The 22,997-nt window shown below is 39.5% G+C and overlaps 1 protein-coding gene across 1 annotated transcript in view; it reads right to left on the bottom strand.

Annotated features, from left to right (window-relative positions):
- LOC124794731 (ankyrin repeat domain-containing protein 12-like) overlaps window positions 1-22,997 on the bottom strand; it is a 59,453-nt gene that overhangs the window by 15,131 nt on the left and 21,325 nt on the right. Inside the window, exons 3-5 of the mRNA XM_047258326.1 lie at window positions 20,486-22,065; window positions 15,273-15,485; window positions 2,063-2,314 (exon numbers count right to left, since the gene is read on the bottom strand). Of these exons, the coding sequence (XP_047114282.1) occupies window positions 2,063-2,314; window positions 15,273-15,485; window positions 20,486-21,934 (1,914 nt within the window). The 5' untranslated portion in view covers window positions 21,935-22,065. The remainder of the gene's footprint in view (window positions 1-2,062; window positions 2,315-15,272; window positions 15,486-20,485; window positions 22,066-22,997) is intronic.

Here is a 22,997-nt window from a genome sequence, read left to right as displayed (position 1 = left end):
CGAGATACCTCAGGCTTCAAGAAGAATATAATAATGCAAATCCCAAAGAAAGCAGATGTTGACAGATGTGAAAATTACCTAACTATCAGTTTAATGAGTCATGGCTGCAAAACACTAATGCGAATTCTTTACAGATGAAAGGAAAAACTGGTAGAAGCCAACCTCGAGGACGATCAGTTTGGATTCCGTAGAAATGTTGGAACACCTGAGGCAATACTGACCCTACAGTTTATCTTAGAAGATAGATTAAGGAAAGGCGAACCTACATTTTTAGCATTTATAGAGAAAGCTTTTGACAATGTTGACTGGAATACTCTCTCTCAAATTCTGAAGGTGTCAGGGGTAAAATACAGGGAGCGAAAGTCTATTTACAATTTGTACAGAAACCAGATGGCAGTTATAAAAGTCAAGGGACAGGAAATGGAAGCAATGGTTGGGAAGGGAGTGACGCAGGATTGTAGCCTATCCCCAATATTGTTCAATCTGTATATTGAGCAAGCGGTAAAGGAAACAAAAGAAAAATTTGGAGTAGGAATTGAAATCAATGGAAGAAATAAAAACTTTGTGGTTCACCGACGACATTGTAATTCTGTCAGAGACAGCAAAGGACCTGGAAGAGCAGCTGAACGGAATGGACTGTGTCTTGAAAGGAGGATATACGATGAACATAAACAAAAGCAAAATGAGCATAATGTAATGTAGTCAAATTAAAGCAAGAGATGCTGAGGGAATAAGATTAGTAAATGAGACACTTGAAGAAGTAAGTGAGTTTTGCTATTTGGGAAGCAAAATGACTGATGATGGTCGACGTAGAGAGGATATAAAATGTAGGATGGCAATAGCAAGGAAAGCATTTCTGAAGAAGAGAAATTTGTTAACATTGAGTATTGATTTAAGTGTGAGGAAGTCATTTCTGGAAGTATTTGTATGGAGTGTAGCCATGTATGGAAGTGAAACGCGGACGATAAATAGTTTAGACAAGAAGAGAATAGAAGCTTTCGAAATGTGGTGCTACAGAAGAATGCTGAAGATCAGAGGGGTAGATCACATAACTAATGAGGAGGTATTGAATAGAATTGGGGAAAAGAGAAATTTGTGGTACAACTTGACTAGAAGAAGGGACCGGTTGGTAGGACATGTTGTGAGGCATCAAGGGATCATCAATTAAGCATTGGAGGGCAGCGTGGAGGGTAAAATCGTAGAGGGAGACCAAGAGATGAATACGCAAAGCAGATTCAGAAGGATGTAGGTTGCAGTAGGTACTGAGAGGGGAAGAAGCTTGCACAGGATAGAGTAGCATGGAGAGATGCATCAAACCAGTCTCTGGACTGAAGACCACTACAACTACTACTACTACTACTACTACTACTACTAAACTTATTGAAAGGAGTGGGAAGGGAGGGATCTTTAGCAGTTCTGTGCCAGAGGCACAGTTTCAGCTCAGAATGGCTCTTGAAGGAGCTGCAGACATTGGAGTAAGAGCATACCATACACTAATAAGGCCGTTTTCAGATTATGTATATCTTTGTTTTGAATCAGCTCCAGACACAGGTCTGTGGCAACTGGATAAAATTTAGTACAAGTACTTGGTGTGTGCCAGGGAGGGAAGTGGGACAGGGAATGAGATCTATTATGACTTATACTGTCTTTTCTGAGCAAACAAACAAGCCAACCTTACACATACAATGTGAATTTTTACTAAAACAACTGCAGTTTTAACTAGATCAGATACTGCAAGACAGTCATTCCTTAACAGGATTGTGCCATACATCTGCAGACTGGTTCAACAAAAACTACCTCCTCTTATGAAATGCAAAGAAATTAGATAATTCAGCAAAAGAAGTGTATCTGTACCAGAACTCTTCTGCCTGATTCAGGTTACTAGATAAGTATATTAGAACCACAAGAAATCAATCTCCTAGTCACAAAAGCAAATCAGGACAATTATGTTATATTACCAGTTGCCTTAAAACTTATGCTACACATTCGTCTGCATAGTTTAAGAACATGTGTAGTTGATATTTTTTTAAACAGTCAAAAATTGATTTATCAAGCAACTGACCTTTATTTTCTCCCATTTATCATCAACATCTTGCAACCAACTGAGGAAAAGACGTCCATTGTAGCGTGAGCGTGCATTGCGATCCTTCTCCTCCTGTTCAGGTGTGATGACATTGTAGACTTCTTCATCCTTGAGAATAGTGCAGACAGAGAATGGCAAGGATTGATTTGCTAAGGCGCGTGCAGCCCGTCCATGTACACGCAGAATTTCTTGCTCAACTGAAAGTACTAGCTTCTCCTTTTCTATAACATGCTGCAACAGAAAGTCAGGTATGTTGGGAAATCTGATGATGGCTGAAAAAACAGTTAAATACAAGAAAGGTGCCATAAATTGATGTTTATTCCACATTTGTAGTCATGTAAAAACAAATATTAAGTTCAGCTAGTATATAAACTATTTACAGACTGGAAATGCAAAAGAGGAGAAATGTGAATCAAAAATGTATTGTATGTCTTTAGTGCTTGAATAGAAAGACAGGTGGACTCTCTCTCTCTCTCTCTCTCTCTCTCTCTCTCTCTCTCTCTCTCTCTCTCGGTACTTTTAACAGCATTACTACACCTACTTTTCTTAACTGTTCCGCAGCAACATCAGTGGAAATTGGGGCACTAGCAGCCTACTACCAAATAACAGAACTTAACCCTACAATAGAAAGCCGGGGCACAGTAGACCTCACCGGCCATACTTTTATGTATAACATCAAGGTGGAGGCATGGGCACTGCTGAGGTTCTGAATAGCTGTCAATGGCATTTACCCAAGTGCGCTCAATGCATTTTCCTCATTCGTGTGCTATAACTTGACAGTAAACATCTTTGTTCTCTCTGTTTGGGTTTACTGCACCCCAGCTTTCCATACTTGTTGCCTGGATTTTCAGTACTGCTACACCCTAGGTAGTGACAGATGCTTTGTAAGCTCTTAATACTATATCACAATACATAATTATGACAGTCTTGTACTTTTCAATGTAAATAACAATTGTTCTATAACTGGGCAACTCTTGCATTATAATTATTTGATTATAATATATTACAATGCATATTACATTATATTTTACATGTCATTGTATGGTTGGGAAAGCACTAAACTGTAGAAGCTACTGCAAAACATGGAGGAGAGGAGGAAGCCAAGAATCTAGAGGATCATATCAAATGGGACAACTTCTACCTCGGAAAGGATGGTGTCACCAGGTGGATGAAGAATCCTCCAAGCATGTGGAAGGTTAGAACCTCAGAATATCATCCAAGAAGTTCCTGGACTAATGAGAAATGCAAGGAATGCAAAGGCTTCTGAGGAAGCCCTTGGTCTTTTCATTATACTAGAGATTGTCCAGATCATCATTAACTGCATCAACAAGAAGATATGTTCCAAAAACTACAAAACCACGACAGATAGCCTGTACAGGAAGATGGACAAACCTGAGGTCATGGCTCTCCTCAGGCTTCTCTATCTAATGGGGGAACTCAGAGCTGGATGAATGAACCTGGAAAGCTTCTGGGCCACCGATGGAACTGGTGTTGAGGTCTTCCCCCTGACGATACCATGACTCGAGTCAGATTCCTCATGCGCTGTCTCAGGTTTGATGATCTCAGGCAGTATAAACTCTGTGAAGTCTTCAACCAGTTCAAAAAGAACTGCCAAAACAGTTACATCCTCAGTAGCAACATTATGATCAACAAGAAAATGGCAAGTTTCCATGGCCTATGCTCTTTCATTCAATACATCCCGACAAAGCCGGCCAAATAAGTCATCAAGATCTTTGCCATGTGCACCTCTTGCACACAGGTGTATGTCAGAAAGCAACCTGATTCAGCTCTCCACAAGACGAAGTCCCCATCTGATGTGATTGAATGCCTCATAACCAACATATCTGGATTGAGTCGAGACCTAACAATGGACAACTGGTAAACCAGCATTCCAATGCCCATTACACTCCTATGCAAGCACAAGATGACCCTAGCTGGAATGGTTAGGAAAACAAAACAAGAAATGCCTAAGGCATTCACTGAGACACTGGCTGCCCAGTCTGCAGCAGCATGTTCGGTTTCAGTAACCAGATCACCTCGTTACTGAAAAACGAAAAAAAGAAAAGTTTGTGATTCTTCTCTCCCCCTTTCACCATGATCATAATATAGATGAATTGATTGGGGACAAGAAGCAACCTGAGGTGATTACCTACTGCAATAATACCAAAGATGGTATCAACACCATTGTTCAGTTGTGTGGAACTTTCGACGTGAGATGATTGTGCAGAAGATTGCCACCCAGTATCTTCTTCTCGCTACTCAACATTGCTGGAATCAATGCGCAAGTGATCCAAACTGCAACTTGCCTTGGTCAACCCTTATATGTCCACAGTTCCTCAAAACCCTCACCCTTGCCCTTCTTCCAGGTCATATTTATAAGCACCAGGAGGAATTCGGGGTGCCTTCCCAAACTGCTGGAGTAGCACCTCGAAGAATTCGTTCCTAGTTCCTGCAGCCAAGCCGTGGACACCTCTCCTTGCCAAAAAAGATAAGAAGAATTCCAGGTGTGGGCTATGCGGCCGCAAGAAGGACAGAAAGACGAACTACATATGCAAAGCCTGTGGTCAAGTACATTTATCTCACCGAACATGCGACTTTCGTGTGTCCTGACTGTGTCCCTGTACCTGATGCACCTGCCAAATGACTCCAAGACCCTGCCAAATGACTCCAAGACCATTGTGAAGATGAAAACAGGCACAAATATAGAAGTTGGACATTAATTGTATGTTGAATTTATTATGCAAATGCTAATGTGTTCATTGTAATATGTTATCAAGAAACCTAATTTGTTCATTTTAAAATGTTCTGAAGCTATAATAAAGTGTGAAAAAGAAACAAACATAAAACAACAAAGTGGTAGAGATCTTACATGGAAAATTAGAGACAGCATCATTGTAGGCATTGGGGTGTACTTGCACCCCACCTTTGTGTTGATGGTGTAGGGTCCACCTTTCTAATGGAGGGTTAAATGAATGTAATGTGTGTTTTAATAATTCTCCCTTTTTCACTACACCAATGCTAAATGTAGCACATGGCAAAACTAAAACAACAGAAAGAGTAATGATAATCAATTGCCGTATAACACACAGAGGAGAGACTGAGTAATAAATAGGCACGTAAACAAGGATTGCAACAATGTATGTCAATACTTGCTTCAACATAAGGGCCGTTCAGGTGAAATGTGTGAGCAAAGAAACAGTGTTATTGTAAAATCTGTAATGTACTTTGTGTTTGCTGTCTTTCTTCAAGAAATCTTACAAAGAACAACGTTGTGCATAAGAGAAATATAAGAACTGTACAGGTACAAGTATTATGGTTTATCCCAAAGCTCAAGAAATCACTGAATACTACTATACAGACATTTATTTGTTAAGTATTTTTAAAAATTTTAGAAAGTAAACAAACACTCTATTCAATAGGTATAACTTCCTGAAATAAATACGTTTCAGGAAAAAGAGAGTAACATTTTTTTAGAATTTCCCCTCTTTAAAGCAGTTGGTTAGTGTGTCGAGGGACAAGATCACTAAGCTTGTGTATCTTATATGGAAAAACTGTAAACATGCAATACTGCTATTGTTAATGCGACCATTCTTCCAGTAACAGTCACACAATGTATGTAAATTCATAATGAAAGACCCACTTGACCACACTATGTAATTGACACCAAGTAATATGGATGACTCGCAGTACTAGTGACTGTTGGCAGCTGACTAATGTAACCTTACTCTTCAGTTATTCTTGGTTTGAATTTGCATGCCTTGTATACGTGAGAGCATGGAAAGCATTCTGGATGGTGCAGAAGCACACAGGCTGCCAAGGGAGTGAAAGTAGGCCACCGCGCACAGAGCCATTTCATTGAAGGTTACCTGAGGAAGGTGCAGGTCAATAGCCCTCAGGTAACAGCTCTTTGTATTGCTGCATTGGGGCATCCAAAGCATCATGAATGAACACAGATAGGATCTCCTGTGATGCAAGCCCCTGCTGAAAAATGTTTTACAACCCAGGACAGTGAAAAGAAAAGGAACATTTTTGGCAGAAGGCACTTTTGTGCACAAAAGTAGGAAGCTGAGTTTTTCTCCGTAAAGCACTGGATGCCACAGATAAACATCTTGAAAATGGAAAGGAGACACACAGTTTATGGGCCTGTGAAAGCATGAGAAACTGCTAGCCTTGTTTGATTTCACAAAAACCAAATGTTTATGTGATATAAAAATAACATGGGTTATCTAAAGTAAATAAATAAGAGGTTATACAGATAAGTTCAGCTGTGCCAATGAGGATTGCCACACTGATCACAAAGAAAGAGAGAGAGAGAGAGAGAGAGAGAGAGAGAGAGAGAGAGAGATGACTTATCTGTGTAAAATGGTAAAATGCATATTACTAGTTAACCGAATAGTGTATAGCCCATGGAAAGGGACCAGTGTGTTCTAAGGACCAATTTTACCAGTTGGCACTTGGAAGATCCAAAGCCCAGCCAATCTGAACACAGTAAGAAATGCAGCAATGCAAGTTTTCCTTTTAGAAAACATTCAATCAGGAATCACTTTATTTTAGATTTCATCTTGAGCTTCATCCTGGACTTCATTTCAGACTTGTCCACTGATGGCCTGCTGCCATCAGAGCTCATGTATCGAGAGATTTAGAGAAATTTTGGGCTGATTTGACATTGTTATTGGACAAGGTTGTTGGTGCCACTGATGACTGATACTGGAGCAGTATCAACCTGCAATACTATGGTAAAATGAGCTGCAACCATGAGATGATACACAGAGAAATTAAAGTCATTTCATAAAATCTGAATCACTTCAAGCTCACTTTAAAGACTTGCATTTTTAATTCAATGAACAGCCTGCTTTGAACTCTGACCACAGATGCAATGTATTTATTCTCTCCTGGAGCACTATCTGCTTTTTAGTTAACATCACAATAATCACTGTGCACTTCACAATTAGAATTAATTCACTTGTGTGGTTATTAGAATCTTTCCACCTGACCTATTTGTCATATATGCCAAGGTCTTATTATACAAATATTGTGATTATTTGTCAACTCTTTTTATAACTTTATCAGAATAAGCCAAAGGATTTCTCTTATTTTGCTACAATGATCATTTCTCCCTAAGCAGTTGGGTGCCAACAAAATATTTTCACATACTGAGGTCAAAGTTGGTGTATGTTGTCTGGTTATGGAAACGGGGCTTCTGGCTGAAAGCTCACATGTTTGATACCCTTTTTGTTTCACCTATTTGCAACTCAGCATCACCACTATATGAAAAGGATGGATTGCTGATCACTGTATAGTGGAGGTGATGATTTGCAGATACACACAATGGGGGACTGTCAAACAATTAAGCTTTTGGCTAAAAGGATCTTGTTCAAGATTAGACAGCATATACAAGCACACTTTTGATTGTCCTGGTTTATTGGAGCATGTACTATCTTGTCACATGTCTTTCCTTTTCTTCAGGATGTGGCAGGGATTGTGTGTCCTTAGGTCAGCACTTGGATTATCTACTTCAAGTGTTTCCATCCCCATTGTTTCTTGGCTAATTTTTTCAGGCAGCTCATTACCTGTAAAGCTCATATAACTCAGCATCCAGAGACCAATGGATGTTTTGGAAAGCTCTCATTTATGGTTTTCAATGCGCTGATGTAGTTATATTTTTTTTGTAGTGCTCTATGTATTGCTATTAACTCTGTGGTATGGATACCACATTGTTTTTGTAGAGGACATTTTCAATTACAATTTTATATGTATGCATAGCTGGCTAGTTCATTATCTTTGGATCTGTCGGTGAAAGGAGATTAAAATATGGATACCCTTGAATGGCTGAATAAAAGGCACAGCAATACAGCTTTAGAGTTATATTGTCTTTGGTATCCCATGGTAGGTTCTTCCTTACTACAGATAGGGGAAAATACCATGGAGCAATTTGCGATTACAGTATCGCACACAGGTAATCAGAGGAAGTTGAAGTTCTCAGGGGATTCTCAGCAGAGGTCTTCCAGGTGCACTGGTGTTGGTTGCCTTGTTCTAAGGCAGTTCATGAGTAATTGGATTGTGAAACAAAATGGGATGACACAGGTGGTTTGGCATATGATTAATTGTGAGTGCAAATTAAATAAAGTTTCCAGGGGTGGTATTCCAACTCCTACAAGAAGGCTATCAACTGGATTAATTTTGAAAGCTCCATGTATGAAATGATTCCAGTGTGGTGGGCAGGGTCTAATATATCTAGGATGGATGGTGCTACTGACCCATGAACAATACTTCCATAATCCTAAATGCAATAAAATAAGCCCTTTATAAAACACTAATAAAACTTCAATTCGTCTCCCCAGGAACTGTTGCCGAGGAAACAGAGAGTATTTAATTTCTTCATGCAGGAAATCTTTATGTGTTGTATGTGCAGTGACCATGTAAATTTATTTGGAAAAAAGAAAACAGGAGTCCTAGAAAATGGCACTGTCCACTACTTCCAGAAGTTGGATTTCATGGTATAGTTCTGGATGAGGATGTGTAGTCCGTATTACACAAAAATGCATGATGCATGATTTAGCTAGCAAGAAATGGTATCAATGGTTTTGCATCCATTTTTGTGTCTTCTATATAGCTGTCTGTGGTTCGCATTCTGCTGTTCTTAAAAATACAGAGCTATAATATACACAAAGAACATCAACATATAATGCTGGTGTGACTATGTCCAACTGCATCTATTACATCATTCATTGCAATTGCAAAACTGTGACATTTAAAACAGATCTCTGTGGATCTCCATTTTCCTGCACATAGCGGTTACTGAGGATCATGTCCACACTGACTATATATAGGCTAAATGATAAAAAGTTTTGTATGAAGGCAGGCAAATATTAATGAAAACTTCACTTGTACAGATTGATAAAATATGATGCCGCCACCTTGTGTAAATCAGAAAATACTGCAATCACATGTCAATACTGCACAAAGGCCTCTCTAAATGCAAACTCCAGCATGATATGATTGCTGGTAGTTCAAAATATTTAGAATTCACACTGGAATGAGGAAAGAAGATTTCTAGATTCCAAACACCAACAAATATTCACATTAACCATCTTTTCTTACAGTTTATCCAAGTGTTATGTTAAGTTGATCGACCTATGAATTTTCTTTTTATCTTTCCCTGGTTTTGCTACAGGTATTGTGATACTCTCTCTCTGTTGCAAGGGATTCCATGTCTTGCCATATCATGTTAAAAATTTTTAGACTAGACTTTTTACTATTTTTACTAAGATGATGTAGCATTTGATTACCGATGTTATCTGGTACTGCAGACATCTCTCTATATTGTTTTAAAGCTTTATTTAATTCCAAGGCTGTAAAGAAGGCATTGTAGGACACCAGGTTTGTTAAGTTAAAGAAATATTACTATGTTCTGTTAAAAGGTGATGTTGAGTGAAACTAGAATGGTAATTTGTGGAGGCCAACATTTCTGCATAATATATTGCTAGAAGTTCAGTACAGTCAGAGGAACTGATGTTAATTTCCCCCTGTCAAGGATTCGCTGAGGTCTTATTACTGTATTGAAGTTCACTAATCTGCTGTAATTTGGGCCACACTGTGAAGTCAGGACACGTGCTGTTATAGAAGAAACATCATTCCCAACATTCTTTCATCCTTTGTTTCACTAAGTAATGAGTTTTTACCTTTGATCTCTTGAACAAAATTAAATTTTCAGTAGAGGGGTGGGGCCTATGTTGTAATAAGAACCCTCCACTGTTCTCTGAAGGCAGAGGTCATGAAGAAAATGGTACGATAGTGTTTACAGCTTGGATGATAGTTTCTGTTGCATCTTCCACTACTTGATTGATCTTCTCTGTATTACTGTGATGGGTGACTTTAGCAGTATTAAAATTCCAATTGGCTCTTTGCACTGACCAAAATGGTACACATTCAGTGTCACAAAGGCAGTCATGAACATTCCACTGGATTGTTGGTGTAAGGTTAGGACTGCAGACTGTCAAATCTATTGCAGAGCAGGAACCACACTTGGTGCTGAAACGTGTTGGGGGCTCTCGAATTTATTAGGCAGATATTAAAAACTGAGAATAATCTCTTTAGTAGTTATGTAATAAAATGGAACACCTGCTGCTGTTCTTACAATATTATTTATTACATGGCTACTACGTTCAGCACTTCAGTACACCATCTTCAGGCCTTAACTAATGCTGAGGGGGTTAACTCTAATCACATCTATGAACTGGTTTTCAGAGACTACCTGTAACAATGATGTTGTGTTGCCAATCATCGTGTTCACAGGTGTTGGCCACTGATGAATCCTGCATATGATTCGAGTTAACCCCCTCAGCATCAGTTAAAGCCTGAAGATGGTGTACTGAAGCACAAAAATTGTCAACCATATAATAAATAACATTGTAAGGATGGCTGTAGTGTTCTATTTTATTACATTAGTGAATGGCTGAAGTCCCTGAAACCTCAATCAGAAGGGTTGACTTTAAAAAATCTTTAGTAGTTGTCCTCTACTAGTTATCATCTTATTCTTATTATGTGACTAAGAGCACTGAAATCTGCTAGTAAAATGAAAGACACGGACAACTGTTTAATTATATCTTCCATCTCTCTGTACGCAATATCTCAGTCAGGAGGAATATAGTTGTTACAGATTTTCATCACTATGCTCAATTGTATTCTAATTGCTATTGCTTTAAATATAGGGTTTATACATATTAGTCCAGTGAAAGTGTTTTTTTTCTATTTTGTCATATTTGTTATTTCCTCTATTATTAGGAAGATAGTCTTCTATAAGTTTCGATTCTTATATTGCTATTACATACTGTGGGAAAGTCTGTGATTAAGTGTTGGATTTATTTCAGCTAGTGAGAGTAACCATGGCAATTCCACTACAAAATTATTGAAAAGTTGTCAGTGTGATCACCAAAGATGTTTATCAGCAGAGTTTTCCAGTGTCTCCTGTGTGGTTGGCATAGTGTCATAGATTCTTCTGCTGTCAAGGGGAGTTCTGATTCCACCAGAACTGATAAACTGGTTCTTTACTCCCTTCTTTTCCTGTCCTTTTCCTCCAGATTCTTTTTTTTTGCTGTTTCTTCTGCGTTTTTTCACAGTTTGGTACCTCTTAACCACTGACTAGTATTTGGCTGTACATCAGTCTTTTTAAACCAGTGACTAGTATCGGATTTTACATCAGTTATATCTTGGGAGGAAGTAGTTGTAGAGTGGGTCTTCTTCTCCTATGCTGTCAGAGGGATGTCAGATGCCTTCGCTATGAGGCTTCTGCTGGCTCTTTAAGAATGGAAGCCAAGTTTTTTATTTTGGTTGCACATTCTCATTCTATAACAGTTTTGTTAAAGTTGAGGTAGGTGGGGTGACAACTGTGACCTGTGGATAATTTGTTATAATGTCAACACGATGCAGGTGTTCATATTTTTCCCTTGACTCAGTATATGACAGATGGTCCACCTCTTCATTTTTGAATTACTGGGCAAACATGAATTGCGGGGATGGTTTTCTATACAAATCACATGCAAATGCTGTTGAACCACAAGGATGACCTTTGTGAAGTAATCTTCCACAGTTTCCACATTTTGGATCTGTCATGGTGTGGGGTGGCAATGTATCAAAAACATAAGCATCAAAAACATCTCATGAGCAGTGGGATGTAACATTCCATGTCACCCTATTCATCACAATTTTAATTTTTCCTTGGCAGACATTTCCTTCACAAGTACACACCAGCTACTGGATAAATTGGTTTTATTTATTTATTTATTTTTTACCAGTCTTCTGGCTTGTCCCTCTTTCCATAGAGTAGCCAGGGTAGGCAAAGCAATTGGATTGCAGCTGTCCACACTGTAATATCTATACCTGTTCAGGCAGCCAGGTCAGTATCACCATTACATTGTTTTAGTCTGGTGCATTTCATGTGCAAAACATCCGCCCTGAGGCCACCTACTCCTATCAAGGGCTCTGCCCAAAGGTGCTATCCAGCTGCAGTGAAGAACATCTGTCACAATGGCTGTTGCTAGGAGTGTTGGTACTCCAAGATGAAGGCCAACTACTCCTTGGGATGCATGAAGAGCTAGCAGCTCTGGCATTCGAAGTGTGATTCCTGTGTTTCCAGGGGGCTTTACTGAAAGGGTACGTAACAACTACACCACATAGGGCTAGCTCCAGGGTTGGTTGGTAAGCACATATGTAAGTATGTAGTTATTTTGTGTAGAGGGACTTTGACATTGGTTGATGCTATTTTAAGGTGCCTTTCTCCATTTGATCCACATGATAGGAAAAAAGAAAAAAGTTAGGTTAAACCCAAAAGGGGACAAAAAATTACTTCAGCTGAAAAATTTGACAATGTAAATGGATAAAGATGTAAATGAAAGAAAGGAGAACCTAAAGAAATAGCTGGTTTAACATCAAAGTCTGTTACCATGAGTTACAGAGTAAAAGTAGTTGAACAGTCAGAGATGATAGATTGCAGCACAAAAAAGGAAGTAAATGCTATAGTAGCTTGAGGCTCCACACCCACCACAAGCATACTCATGAAAGAGTTGTGAGCCCTCTGCGAGGTGAAGGGGAGGATCGAGATAGAACCAGTTTTAAAGTAGCCACTGAAATCAAGCGTGTTGCGCTCAGCAGTATGATGTACCACTGGTTGGTCCAGCCTGCTTTTGGCAACAGTTTAGCAGTGGCCATTCATTCATGTGTACAGCTTGTTCAAGGTCATTCTCACATAAAATGCTGTGCAGAAACTACAGCACAGCTGCTGTATGACATAGCTGCTTTCACACGTGGCCGAGCCTCTGATGGAATAGGATCAGCCTGTGATGAGACAAGAGTAGGATGTGCTGGATGGTGAATCTGACATGTCTTGCACACATGGGCCTTCCCCATGGATGTGACCATGTGGCAAGGGGGTGGGAGCAGGTGTAGCACAGGTACAGACTACGATATTGTGTAGGCCGAGTATGTAGTAGAATACCATTTTAGGATGGGTGCTAAGGACTTCCAAGCATGATGACAGACACCTGAAGCCCTGGTTCAGTTGCTCTAGTCTGGGGTGACATTATGTGATGAGTAAGAAGTGCTTTTCAGCTAGTTATTGGTGGTGGTGGGAGGATTACAAGTATCTGAGGCTGCTGTCTGCTTGTGGACTAGGTTAGGGGGATACTGCCTGTCTGAAAATCTTAACAAGACCTTCAGCACACTGGGCGAGGGCATTCTCATCACTGCATATGTGCCACCCCTGGGCAGGTACTGTTGATGGTTAGTGGGCTTGATATGAACAAAATTATGGGTAGAATCATCAGAGAGGTGGAGGTCAATGTCCAGGCATGCTGAGCAGTGAAGACCAGGTGAGAGAGAAAGTGTTGAGGCTGTGGAGAATTGAGGATTGGGTGTCTTGGCCCTGGGTCCAGATCATGAAGATATTGTCAATGAACCAGAAAGAGACAAAGGGTTTGGGGTTTTGGGAGGCAAGGAATGTTTCCTCTAGATGGCTTGTAAACAGATTGGCATAAGAGGGCACCATGTGGGTGCTCATGGCCATGCCATGGGTTTGTTTATATATCTTCACCTCAAAAGATAAGTACATTCTGCCAGAAGCTTCCATGCCATATGGACATCATAATGGGACATGTAGTTACATCTAGTCTCTCACTTCCTGCCTGCCATGTAATTGTGCTTAAGAATACTATGCTTCTTTTTAAGATACATATAGGTATTCAGTTCTTGATGCAGGGAATAGTAATAAACCTAACTACAAGCACAATGTTTATACATATGTTTCTGAAATAGTTGCAGAGGCATTTTTAAGAAAGCAAAATCATCTTTTAACATTTTAAGACATACAACTGCCTATCTCCCTCAAGTAATATTCTCACCAATTGTTAAGACTTCAACCTGTTTGTTGCCGCCTTTCACTTTATAAGGTTGTTTTCCTCCACATTCAAGATTACTGTAGTTCACTGTATCTATTCCTTATCTGATAAATGTATTTGGTTGGAGAGGCTCAAACAGAGAATTTCTTAACAATTCAACAATCCCTACATCAAACATGCATCAGTTTTGTTGGAAAACATGAACAGGCAAAGAAATTCTTTAACAGAATCATCCTGTGCCAAGATGTAATTATTGAACTTTTGTGATCTGCCCAAACATAGACTGTAATTTCCACATATATTAACCATTTGTCACTGTCCTCCATTCACAATGATTAAAACAAAATTTTCAGCTTGTAAAAAATGATAGAATCTTTTGTGCTCTGCAGAACTGTATCATATCACCGCTGTCTCCATCTTATTTATCCATAATCTGATGCTAGCGCAGTAATTTCTTATCACACTAAAACTCTTAAAACGTACTTTTGTTCTATATAGAACAAATTTTTCCAAATGAGAAGACAAATGCAATGTATTACAGTCTATTTGTTGGGGTTCTGACACCTAATGTCGATAACCAACTTGGTAACACATGATTGGGCAATAGCACTCAACATGTAGATAATCAGTTTGAAAACCGGTGATGCAAACATTTTCATCACCAATATTCAGTCAACAAGAGGATGAGAGGTGGGGGTATAAAATTCCTGACATAATTTGCACTGATCAACTGAGGTAAATTAAAAACCTCTCTGCAGGGTCTCATGGCACAAGGTCATACGACACTGTTGAAGATGATCCATTCTTCAGATGAGAACATTTAGCACAGTGGTCTCCTTGATGGTATTCAAGAGAAGTGGACTATGGGCTAGCACTTGGTTTCCCTCTCCATTCTCTCATCAACAACACACACATGCATGTCACCCTCCCCCTCCCCCACTATACACACACAGTTACAATATGCTCATCACAGTAAGCTACGCAAGTTAGTTATACTTAAGACATACAATACACAAGTAATTTACATGATTTCAACTAGAAAGAGCCACAAGAGTAAGAAAATAAAATTCCTGAATGGAATTATATGTGAAATCAGGGAAAGGCAATCACTCACGTACAGTGGACTGATGTGGGGAACTTATAAACATATAACAGGAAACACTATACACACTAGCTTTTGAGCTCTTGCTGCTTTTCTAGTAAAAGTACACTCATTTGCACACACAGACACCCAATCGCACACTCCCGTAGCTAAGGGTAGTGGAAAAATTATTCAAAAAGATTAAACACAAACATACCTGCATACGCAAGCGGTGCCTTTCCTTTTCTTGCTCAACAAAAAGATCCTTCATGGCAGGGTTGAGACTCTGGGGTGGATTTGCCATTGGAACTGACATTCGAGATGACGCATTACCAGCCAATAGATAAGTACAACGATTCATAAGATAGTCCTTGAAACCCTGAGGTGGTTTTGGCTGCACCGGAAAGAGACCTTTTCTTCTCCTCTCAATCTAGATTTGACAAAATGTAATTAAAAATATCTCAGACGCAATGCAAATAAACAAATTTAATAATTTTTCACACTTAAGAAGTAAACACAAGATTTTCGTATAAATTTGTGACTACACATAAAAACTCTTAACACATTTAACAAGACTTTCACAAAAATGAACAGGATCCTGGTCACCCTTAAACTTTAGCTTTTAATAAGGTTCAATGACAATATTATGAAAATGAAGGATTGGTACTCACCATATAGAGGAGATGTTGAATTGCAGACAGACGCAACAAAAAGACTGCCATACATATTGAGTTCTCAGCCAAAAGGCCTTTTTGAAAAATAGACAACATACACACATTCATGCACACAAAACTTACATATACATGACCATAGTCTCTGACGACATAGGCCAGCATCAGTCGCCAGAGAGCTTGTGTGGACGAACGTGTGTTCTTCTACTTATGAAAAAGGCCCTTTGGCCAAAAGCTTTACATTTATGGCAGTCTTTTAGTTGTGTCTGTCTGTGACCCAGTATCTCCTCTACATGGTGAGTAGCAATCTTTCCTTTTCTTAATACTGTTGTTATTCCGTCCTGGATTTCCCATTGTTTGATAATAGAAAGACATTTTCATCAAACCCGCCAAGATGTCCTACTATTACAAATTTCTAGCAAAACAACAAGACATACCAGGAACTCTTGTCAAACATGTAGAACTGATCATAAAGGTAACAAGGGTGCTCTATTAGATCAGCACTAGATTTCAGTAGTTTGACTGAAATACCATTATGGTCAGAAGCGTTATACTTTAGACTCCTGCTAATCCGGCCCTCAGTAGCCCAACCTCTCAGTAATCTGGCGCACATCCAAAAACACATGCACAATGACTTATTGTGCGCAATAGTGCGTAGTTAAACAATGCTTTATATACTGTATTTGAAATTGCAGCTTTCTTTACAGTTCAGAACCATGTCTTCTAAAAGAAAACACGTCACGTTAGACCTCATGCAGAAACTCGAAATTTTAGATAAGTTAAATCGAGGTTCTTCGCAGAAAGCCATTGCTGCTGAGTTCAATGTTGGATGAGCAACTATTTATGACATCAAAAAGAAAGATGTTATTCGACAGTACAACACAAATGGATAGTGACTTAGGAAAATGGAAGGTTATGCAAAAGAGTGAGAATGAAGAACTGGACGTAGCTGTTTATAGATGGTTCGTACAACAACGCAGTAAAGAAATTCCAGTTGGTGGCCTGATTATAAAGAAAAAAGCAGCTGCATTTAACAAACAACTTAGTGGTAGTAACTTGTTTGCAGCGAGCGAAGGTTGGCCATCAAACTGGAAAAAACGACATGGCATTCGGCAGCTGACAGTCATCAGGGAAAGTCGCTCAGCTACCGATAAGGATGCTGATGAGTTTATAAGCAGGATATGGAAGATAATAGAGGAAGAAGATTTAACTGCTGATGCCTTGCATAATGTGATGAAACAGGACTCCTTTACAAGATGCTTCCCTCAGAAACATTAGCTGCCAAGAACGAGAAGAAAGCTCGTGGTTACAAGCAACAGAAACAGCATGTAACATAAATGGCGTGTTGTAATGCAAATGGGAGTCATAAACTACCACTTATGGCGATTGGAAAATCCCAACATCCATGTTGTTTTTCAACACAGTGTGCTCAGAAGAAAGCATAGCTGGACAGACAAATATTCGCTCGGTGGTTCCATGAAACGTCTGTACCATCAGTGAGAAAAGAACTAAAGAAGGAAAAGCTTCCACTGAAAGCTATCCTTAAAACTGACAATGCTCCCAGTCATCCTTCAGATGTTTCTCTAAAGTCCGATAGTATACATGTACAAGCACTCTTTCTCCCACCCAATGTGACAGCCCTAATTCAGCCCATGGACCAGGGAATTTTGGAGTCAATTAAACGTCATTATCAACATTCACTTCACATCTCCCTGCTGAATGAAAGTGAAAATGACTCTGAAGGCATGGAAAGCAATTAACATACATGATATTGTTTTCCAAGCAGCCGAAGCATGGGATAAAGTGGAGAGCGCTACCATAATGAAGAGCTGGAGAAAATTGTGGCCATCCATTGAAGCCAAGTTGTATCCAGTAGTGAGTGACAGTGATGAGCCAGTCAGCTCGGAATTATCAGTTACTTTGTACACTGACATGTTTCACAACCTTCCAGGAGGAGAAGAAATTGATGCTGATGGTGATGTTATTAAGTGGCTGAATGAGGAAAACTGTGATATGGACTAAACTTTAACAGATGAAGAAATAATCAAAAGCAAGCAAGAAAGTAATGTTGAAAGTGATGAAGAAGAGGACACAGGAGGATAGAGCATGAAGATTTCTCACACTCCTGGTGCTGAAGCTGCCAATGTCTTCCTGGAGTACATTATGCAATAACCAGATACATACAGTACCAATGTAATGCTTGCAAAGTGGTTGCATGATAAAGCATACCACCATCGCGCATCATCATTGTGACAGTTAAAAATTAATCATCATTGTGATAGTTAAAAATTAGGAACATGTTTCATAGTGAGTGTATAATTATGTACAGTATACACTAAAGGACTAAGTTTTCTTTGAAAATTAATGTATTTTTGGAATTAATGAAGTATATCCTCTATATTTTAAAATTGTTTACTTCGGTTTAATAAAGTACAGTACACTATATTCCCTATGCTTTCAAAATAAATAAAAAACAAAATAAATGAATAAAATAAATTTCAGACACCCAATAATTTGGCACTTCCGCTAATCTGGCACCCGTATGTGCCAGGAATGGCAGGATTAGCGAGAGTCTAGTATACTTATTTTTTGTGATGTAATGATCTTTGTGATCTATTTCAAAGGTAAGATGGCAAAACTGATGTATTCCAGTGGAGTACACAGTGCCTGTATATGTAAATTTTGTGTTTCTGCTTTTGATGGTCCCATGTTTTAAACCCCAATTTTCAACTGCTGTTAGGAATATTCTTTGAATGACCATATATCTCATGGATAGAATTAGCAGGGAGTTGGAACCCCATTTGACTTACCAAATTTAACAGTTTTGTGCCAGATATGCCCCAACAATCAAACTTGTCTTTAAAAAAAAAATAAAATAAAATAAAATAAAACCACTATGTTTACACGGAAAGCATCATACTGTCTTCAATAGGTGCATTTGTAGATCATACAATCTTAATCAGGTTCAGCAAAACAGCTAGGTACAAAAGAGCCATTCCTCTCCCATGACCTGCTGTCATATCAACAAGTTTTTGATTACCATGATGACGCTCCTCAAAAAGTCATTGCAGTTACTGTCTGACAGTTCACTAAAAAATAAAAAATAAAATATATATATATATATATATATATATATATATATATATATATATATAAAAAGCTTTCAACATTAATATTCATGGAACCCCCACCGCAATCTCTAGTGAGACACTTCAATCAGCAAAATGTATGATGTATACTGAGAAGAAGATCATGCAAACAGTTTCTCATACATCCAATCCTACCAAGTCTACTGTTGAAAAATTCCACTGCCTCTAAGACACTGCTGCTAGCTCTGGATATTATCACGTATTTAAAATTTGATTGTCATTGATTTGTGCAAGTGCTCATGGTATGTAGTCATGATTGTTTAAATAAATGATTCAGAACAACACACGAAAGAATAGTTACTAGTTCAAAAAACAGATAGATACATCAGTCAACAAATTTTTTTTACCTGGTTGACCCTATACAAGATGATTCCACAAAGACATTAAAGACTTTCGGGAATGATGGACATGGGTAAATGTATCAGTTTGAGGCAAGGGACCTTGGTCCGGAACAACCAAATTGAAACTGGTCTAATACTTCTTACAGTGGATCTCTTCTACTGCAAACTCTTTGCTTTCCTTATTTTGGGAGGAGGTAGTATGGAGCAAAACAAGAAAAAATTGTCCAATGAATATGGGGTCTAAAATTCATATGTTAAGAGCTATAAGTACTTGTTCAGTAGAGCGGACGTATTTTACTAAAGCAAAAGATGAACAACTACTCATAGCACTTAAGGTAAGCACTCTAATCACGTTGGCCAAGTGAAATGTAAAATTAAATAAAAAGTTACATGCAACTTGTGGCTGTTCTAAAATTTTAATTACTAGCAGTTGCTGTTCCCCTGCAGGCAAATGATTGTGTTCGCCGATACATTTATCCTTCTCCATCATACCTAAAAGTATCTGTCATTTTCATGGAATCACATTGTATATTATTGGTTCCTTTTGTCCTACACTGAAGTAAGATTTAAGGAATATGGTCTGGATTTGCGTTTGCATTCAAAGCACAACCGGCAAAACCACTAAAACATACCAACATTTTATATCTTAAAATTTTCTTGTTTTGTTTAACTTTTAACATTGTCTAATTTTTATGTAGAAAGTGCATAAATGTCGTACTTCCTTAAACTCTACCAAATGTATTGCTGTAGACACTTGTGGGATATATTTATAAAAACACCTGTGTGTGTACTGTTCATGTTAACTTGGTGCGTTAAAGCAGAACTCCTAATATCCCCCAGACAAAATAAAATGGATACCAACTGTCAAAGTATATGATACACAATCATTTGCATTTTAAGGTGGTACAATCAGCTATGTTTTATGAAAAAATTTAAAACATACAAAAACCAGCAGTTTGTTTTCTAAATATTAGGTCATTTGAATTTCTTTTTCGCTCCGTGATGTTTCTATATTGTAACTGCTGGTGAAGAATGACTCCATTAATGATCCTAAGACAGGCACTCAAGTGCAAACTTTTAATGTAAAGTAGAAAAAATAAACAACCTTAAGAAATTTATGCCCTCCCTGTAACAGTAAACTAAGGACCAATCACACATACAGAGAACATGCTCACAAAAATTAAAAACTTGTTGTTGCCCATTGTTACAGAATGCTAATATATGTGTATTATTCTGCAGAGTAAATACTTAACCAACAATAGGACAAACCTGTTTTCGGATATTGAGGAATAACTGGTAACAGTTGGTGATAGGTTGGTCATGTGGATGAACGTCAGGAGCAGTACCACCAGAGTCCGAAGCATCTGAACCGGCAGAGGACGCCTGTGCGGCAATTGTCACCTGCACGTTGGAGCCCTGTCCTACTGTCACCCCACTGGAGCTGCTCACTGCTACTGGTGTAACACCAGCTCCAGAACTGCTGCTAGCCATGGAAGCATCACGATTCTGCTTCATCTTGCGTTTTCGTGGATGCAGTTCTACTGAACTGGAAGATGGTGCTGACTGTGTCACTGAAGATAGCATATTTGAGCCAGCTTCCTGATGAGTTGTTGTCTGTTGTGTATGAATTTGTTGTTGCTGTTGTTGTGGTTGCTGCTGTGTTGTTGATGGCTGTGCCTGTTGCTGCTGTTGCTGTTGTTGTTGCTGCTGTTGCTGTGGTGTCAATGATTGTTGCTGTGCCTGTGGCTGTGGCTGCTGCTGTTGTTGTTGCTGCTGCTGCGGCTGTTGTTGTTGCTGCTGCTGTGGCTGTTGTTGTTGCTGCTGCTGCTGTGGCTGTTGTTGTTGTTGTGGTTGCTGCTGTTGTTGCTGCTGCTGTGGCTGCGGTTGTTGCTGTTGTTGCTGCTGCTGTTGCTGAGATTGCTGTATGTGTTGCAGCTGGGGTGGTTGCTGCTGTTGCTGCTGCTGCTGCTGCTGCTGTGACTGTTGCAGCTGTTCTGGAGATGTCTGCTGCTGCTGGGACGGCAGCTGTTGAGGTGACTGTAATGATGGCTGTTGCTGTGCCTCCTTCTGTGACTGCTCTTGTTGCTGTGGCTGTTGTTGTTGTTGCTGTTGTGAATTTAACAGTGGACTACTGCCACGATCTGTCTGCTCTGACACTGCCCCACCAGATGTCAGAATGGAATTTGAAATGGGAGCACCACTGCTTTCCGGTGGTGACACAGTTGTTGATGTTGAAGTCAGCGTCATTCCTGCAGACACAGATCCGGATGAAGATTCGAGTGTGTCTGAAGTAGTTATAGGAGGAGGAGACTGACGTTGCGGCTGGTGCGGCGAGGATCCACTGGGAGCAGGCGACGATGCATTTGAGGTAGAACGATTGGAAGAACGCAACACACGCTGTGGTCGTACTCCTTCCTCAGAGGTGCCAGTCGATGTACAGGCCTGCTCACCAGAGGACGGCACCTGTGACTGCTCTGAACTGATAGCATCCTCAGCATTAGCACTGCTGCCACTACTGCCGGCACCATCTTGTGATGCCACAACGTATGGCAGTGCCTGCCGTGGCACACCCACTTTACCACGCGCACCCCCTGGGTCCTGGTCTGCAGTGCTGGCTGCAGGAATTACAATCTTCAGTGGTGGTACCTTGGGAGAGCGTTCAGACTCTTCCTCTGGAGTTATCGATGCCCCGGTTCCTGCCATTGGTGTGCAGCCCATTTGGCTAGTACCACCCACTGTGGTAGTTCCTGCCTTAATACCTTTGCTTGCCAAAGTAGCACTTGTTGTGCGCACTTTGCCATCACCATCTTTCCTCTTCTTTCTTCGATTGTCTTCCTCTTCAATATCGCCTATAAAAGGAAAAGAAAAAGTGTAATAGTACCAACATTACATATGACTGATACATTTGATCATTAGAGAAACTTAAAAGACTCATTTGGTTATTATATTTGATGTGCCTGATGCCCCCTCCATTCAGTGAGTGGTAGCCTATTCTTATAAAAATATTTACAGTGTAAAATGCAGACAAGAGTGGGAGGTAAAAGATTAGTGACTTATGAAACATCAAAATTGCAAAAGAGACAGTGGATTACATGAGATTTCTGAAGCAAGACAAACATCAAAAGTATACTAGCATATGTTAAGAAAATGTTCTACAATAAAAGAGCTTTCCAATACCAAATATGGACACCAAATTCAGAAAAGCGTCTGAAACAAAATATCTACAATATGGCACTGTATGTATGTAGTGTGAATGGTGAGAAATCAGAACTATTTTTAATATTGCAACAAGTGTTGCAGCTGGCTGATAATGCATTCATCATTACTTCAAGAGACTGTGTATCCCCTACCAGAAAAATATATGCAATGTTCCCAGAACGAAATTTTCACTCAGCAGCAGAATGTGAGCTGATATGAAACTTCCTGGTAGATTAAAACTGTGTGCCGGACCGAGAATCGAACTTGGGATCTTTGCCTTTTGCGGGCAAGTGCTTTACCAACTGAGCTACCCGAGCACGACTCACGAGCCATCCTCACAGCTTCAATTCTGCCAGTACCTCATCTCCTACCTTCCAAATTTCACAGGAGCCCTTCTGCAAACGTTGCAGAACTAGCACTCCTGGAAGAAAGGATATTGTGGAGGCATGGCTTAGCCACAGCCTGGGGAATGTTTCCAGAATGAAATTTTCACTCTGCAACAGAGTGTGCTCAGTTGGTAGTTGCCTGTGAAAGGCAAAAGCCCCGAGTTCAAGTCTCGGGCTGGCACACAGTTTTTATCTGC

This window comes from Schistocerca piceifrons, chromosome 4 (genome assembly GCF_021461385.2).
Source record: "Schistocerca piceifrons isolate TAMUIC-IGC-003096 chromosome 4, iqSchPice1.1, whole genome shotgun sequence".
NCBI classification, from domain to species: Eukaryota; Metazoa; Arthropoda; class Insecta; order Orthoptera; family Acrididae; genus Schistocerca; species Schistocerca piceifrons.
This window is presented reverse-complemented; position numbering and strand designations above follow the sequence as displayed.